At 40.7% G+C, this 5,699-nt stretch overlaps 1 protein-coding gene across 1 annotated transcript; it reads right to left on the bottom strand.

The window, feature by feature from the left end:
* Positions 1-4,062: 4,062 nt before the first annotated feature.
* LOC117292326 (aggrecan core protein-like) lies at positions 4,063-5,151 on the bottom strand. The gene has a single exon (XM_033774349.1). The coding sequence runs from the start codon at positions 5,149-5,151 to the stop codon at positions 4,063-4,065; it is 1,089 nt and encodes a 362-aa protein (XP_033630240.1).
* Between the last annotated feature and the right edge of the window lie 548 nt (positions 5,152-5,699).

Genomic DNA, 5,699 nt, shown 5'->3' with positions numbered 1-5,699 from the left:
TCTGCTGACACAAGGGTTCGCAACGCAACAATGAAGCCGATTAAGTTTAAAGACCTCCCCAGGTTTAGTTTCACGACAAGACATTCAGAAAGGATGGGCGGTTATCCCCGGATCAAAAAACACCATGGAGGTCTAATTTCCACCTCCAAGGTATATCGTCAAGAAACATGAAACGGCGCCAGTGAAGTGATACAGACTTGTGATGTATGGGAGTTGTTGTCATTCCACGACCATGTTCCTCTTTGAAAGTCAGTTAACAAGAACAAGGAACAAAAACAGAATTACATGTACATTGTAATTGAGGATCGATGATGTATAATGTCATGAACACTCATTAGATTTAACCACAATTATCATGGTTTAACTTGAAGTAAGTTACCCACTCGCCGCTTTGCATGGCCAGACGGTTGGCGATTCAAAATGGCCGGTCAGACTGTCGACGCTGCCTTCCTGAATGCATGTCAAACATCAATACAATACACAAAGGTGTATCAACAACACTGGAAAAGTACTTAAAACCATGGAGGAATCAATTCCTCCATGTTAAAACCGCACCAGGCAAAGCTTCAAATATCATATGAAGTTAAAGTTTGTTTTTGTCCTATTTAAGCAAGGCCCTTTTTCAAAAATAGCCCGGTGAAACACCCATGTTGACTTCTGCTGTCAGATGTATCAGGGAAAGTAATAGGCCTATCTGCAGGTAACCTAGCTCGACTGTCTCGGTAGAGGGCATTTGCTCTCTATAATGGCAAAGGTCGTGTGTTCGAAACACCCTGTAATAAGCTTGTGGATAAATTCACAGGGCTTAGCTCGGGAAAGTGGGCTACTACACCTTTAACGACCCCACGCAAATTTAACATATTGCACAAGTTCTTGAAAACTGTGACTGCAGTTTCCATATACCGACTTTTACCTTCTTACTTTGCCTGTTAATTTTGTAGCTATTTTCCTTATATTATATTTTAATCAAGACCTGATACTTCACGGAGGCAACGAAGGCGATTGCCTCCATGCCCCCTGGCCATTGTCTTTGTGCAGTTGAAATGCCCCAGAAGTTTACAATTTCCTCGTAATCTAGGGTTCCATTTACTAAGGTGCATGCCCTTTAAAATGCCTCGTTGTCCTTGCCCTTTCAAAAACGAATCAACCTGTTAATTACGGTAAAACTCAAACACAAACTGGTGTTTTAATAAAGCGTTTTGCTCCCTTTACAACACAAGTCGACTTTTAGTTTTGAGAACTTGTGTGTAACTTGGTGAACAACAAACCAACTACATGTATAAACTTCTGCACAGTTCGTGGGTGTGTTTGGATTTTTGTTTGGGTATTGTCTGTGGTTTTTGGAAAGTTGTCGGGGGGGGGGGCCTTCCCCGAACCCAAAACCCTTCCCAATCACCATAAAATTGACTTATTTGGTCCTTACGATTAAGCAATTATTTTGTGGTTAATTTGGATCCGCCGTTGGTTCTCTTTAGTAGAAGGCCCGCGGCGTTCGCTGGCATTGCCCGCTCCCAGCCCCGCCCGTACCCATTTTCCCCATCACCTAACACAGAGAAACACGCCTGAGCGAACTGATCTTTATAATTGTGCCATAAACCATGCTTTGAATTGCTGCAGCTTTATTGGTATAATTCAATTTAAGAATATAATACAAAACAACACTTAAAATAACTGCGTCAAAAAACTTTCTGTGTCGTTACGCATAGCACCTCAAAATTTAATTTGCACAATTATTAGTTTCACAGTGAGTTAATATCTAGACTACTTTGAAAACTTCTCAATCCCGAATATACAAAAATAGAGAGGTAGCCAAACAAAATGGTGTTATGTAACCACATAAAAAGCACAATCTCAATGCTGTAATCTTTTTCAAATGACGTGAATTCCTCGAAGGAATGAGACCTTTTGTGAGACAGCACAGTGCCGTTTTCCAAAGGACCAACCCGGGGGCATTTTTGGCGTTTTTTCATCATGAACCACAAAGGTAAACGAATTAAGTCGCCATTCTTATTTCCAGTAGATGTTGCAGGGAATTCATCTTATGAAGAAAACCCTGAGAAATAAGAGGTAAGGATTGATCAACTGCACGATCTATATAGAAAGTCGTCAAAAACCAGCATCAGCATATTGAATAACTGACTCCTCGGTAACTGAACCCCAAGAAGTTTGGCTTTGACACGTAAAATAGGTGGAATGTCATGAGAAAAACACCCCATTGTCAAAATTATTCTAAAAATACTGACACTGAATACAACCAAACAATTAAAGATATATTACTCGCTAAAAGCCATAATTAATATAATATAGATAGGTACATTATAGTAATCTCAACAATTCTATGAATATGGAAGTACAATCTTTCAGGAAATATGTAGGTTCCATAATGTCAACGATGTTGCCAAATGTACACAGATTACAATATAACACTTACATGCCTACTACTAGATAAATTATACACTTATTTCAATATAAATGCTTTATATGTGAGTAAGCACAATCTGGTCATTATTTACGAACATTATGTTCTCACATTTTGAGAATACAGGGTTGTGCATTATTTAAAAAAATCGGCCCCAAAACGTTCACTTTCAATTGTAGTATAAACAACATGGACGCAAATTGGTTAGTTTTGCCTAGCTCATTCAAAATCCTCTGCTTCTTTAAAATGTCACACCACTTCAATTTGTTTGGACTTAGTGGATACTATAGTAGGCATTGCTCAACCAGTGTAATAACACTTAAAGTTGGGACTACCTATCGTCTCAGTCCTTCTGAATCCCTCACTTTGTCAATCTTGATATCAACGGATAATTTGTGTGCTTTCAGACGCTAAAAAAGGCTTCGGGCCTGAAGTCTTTTAAAAAAAAATCAGTGTGAAATTACCTCTCTCTCACAAGCAGCGTTATACTTCAGAGCATAGAGAATTTCTCTATGCTTCAGAGGGAGCCGTTACTCACAATGTTTTATACTATCAACAGCTCACCATTGCTCGTTATCAATTATTTTGAGTAATTGCCAATGGTGTCCAGTAATGAGCGTAAACATTTATAACTACACTTAAGTTGGGTAACTTTACCTCTGTCTTTAAAATAACTAACATTTTTAAAAATTGATAAAAGTGACTATTTTACATATGAATTAAACATTGGTAACATGATACGTATTCAACTGATTTTCAGTTAATCAAACAATAGCAAGTTACACAATAAAAACCAACCGATTTGAAAGACCTTCAATGCAGAGCTAAAACAAACCTTTGGTTTATTAAAACTTGTCAAGATTGGCACACCGAATGACAGGCTTGTCTCGCAAACCAAACTCAAGTGGTGTTTAACTTGTAATCTTAAAAGTTGTTTAACTGCGAAATGTGCCAAGCAACTGTGGAATTTTAGCCACCTGATAAAGCAGTTGTGAATGAATGACCAAAAGACATGAACCCCATAGGGCTGATGGTGTAATAAATTGCCAAATAGATTTTCTAGCTCCAACTAAACTGAGGAGCTATACTATCACTTCAGAAGATTTATGGTGTGTGGTAAATCCATGTACAAATACAACCCAATCTCTTATGTTGACACAACGCGCTTCCATTGATCAGAACAACGCTCTAAGACAACACTGCCGAACCAGAGGTGTTGAAATTTACATCATGTGTTGTCACACTCTTAATACCCAAAAGTGAATCAAAAATAACAGGAAGCGTAAATTGTTATTATTTTCTTAAGTAGGATTTGAAACTTTGCATGGTGGAAATACGACATGGAAAGGTTTGCGGTAACACCATGTAATGACTACATCTCTAAATGAAACGAGTTGGGGTGGTTGTGAAAAGAACCGTTGATTTCAACTCGACGTTTCGATCAGTATGCTCTTTAATATCATAACAAGGAATTCTGATCGTCGTCAGGTATAAATTTGTGACAAACCCATGGTGTCAGTTTTACAAAAAGTACGGAACCACCCTTTACCGTTAAGATTGTTAGTAAATAGCCTGCCTCAAAAAAATAAATTTAAGTACACTGTTTATGTCCCTTCATACTTTGAAAGGTCCCACATCAAGTTTTACTTGGTATCAGCTGTCTTTTTGCAGATATAAGGATGTATTTTCTTGCATGATATATCATCCCATAGACCCACCATGTTGTTATTGGTGATGACGCAGTTCTCACGGAATCGACGTATCTTGTGCTTGCTTGGTTGTCTTGGACCCCAAGATGTGAAGGAGATTGGATCCCCATTACTCCATTCCATCTCCCCTTCCTGGTTGGCATCCGTCAAACCGATCCAGAACCGACGCATCGTTGGTGTCGCCACTGAAAGATCATTACTTATCTCTCCTATATAGTCGTTCTCGTCCTTGCTCAAGATGGACACAAGATGAGCATTTTGCTTCTGACAGCTGAGAGAGGCTTCTATCCAATTTTGGCCGGCGATTCGGAAATGGTAGCAAAATTGTCCACGGGCGAACCAAGTGGAAGGGCAAACGTTAACTGCAGTGATAGATTGCGGAGGGCGGGGTGTGATGGACTCGCTCTTACATGTTACAGTTGGGGGACAAGTCAAGGAGGGGCAAGTCACCTGTGGAGGGCAAGTGACCTGGGCAGGGCAGGTTGGGCAAGGCGCTGGTGGTGGGCACGTTGCCTTGATATCATCTGCAGGAAGTACAGGCTCAGGGGTCGGTGGGATGGCAATTGGTTTAAGCCTGCAAATAACCGGTAACTTGACATCATCTCGGCATGTTACTCGGTCATATCCATAAAACTGCAGATGCTGGGACAAGGGTCTTTTGAAATCCAGCGCTACACAATACGGTCCACTGTCAAGTTCCCCTTGCTCAACTACATTCCTCTGCCAAGCATTGGATAAGTCTTCGGTCAGACCCACCCAATATCTCCCCCATAGATCAGGATTTGGGAGAAAGGTGGCATCAGCGTAACTCTTGAGCGCTATGGTGGTGGCCCCACTTGGAGCAAAAATACGGCCTCCCAATCTAACGCAGTGAGCCTCAGCATCATCGAGCGTCATAGTCTGCCAGATAGTAATGATACAATGATTATCAGCATCCCAGAACCCCGATGGGCATGCTGCCTGTGCCGTAGATGAGCTTAAACTCACAGCTACCGCAACAACCAGTACATTAACCAGCAACATTTTGAAGGAAAACGCTGGAAAAGTTGAGATTTCAGTTCTTGATAATTCGCGTCAAGCACTGTTGACTACTGAAGTGATCGTGTATGACAAATGAGTCAGCTCTAGATTGACGCCTCTGGACGTTATCAAGTCCTTGGTCGAATACTGTACCGTGCCACCAGTGAATGTAAACCGATGAAACACGCACTGGAGTGGATAAAATGACATAAGAAGATCTTACGCTTTGTGGTCCTCAATGGACATGCAGTAATCAATACTTGAGCCAGTCAGTGGGGTGACACACTGATGAGGTTGGGATGAACCATCAGAGATAACCACCCCATCTCTGTGTAAACCACCACAATGCTGGGAAACCTTCTTTACATTACTGACTTTAATCAGATCGTCACTGCTGATTAATCAACGACCAGAGATCAGAATGAAGAGCCCACCTTCATAAACCTGTTTAAAGGCACTGGACACTATTGGTAATTGTCAAAGACCAGTCTTCTCACTTGGTGTATCTGAACATGCATAAAGTAACAAACCTGTAAAAATTTGAGCTCAAT

This window comes from Asterias rubens, chromosome 7, assembly GCF_902459465.1.
Source record: "Asterias rubens chromosome 7, eAstRub1.3, whole genome shotgun sequence".
Classification (NCBI taxonomy): Eukaryota; Metazoa; Echinodermata; class Asteroidea; order Forcipulatida; family Asteriidae; genus Asterias; species Asterias rubens.
This window is presented reverse-complemented; position numbering and strand designations above follow the sequence as displayed.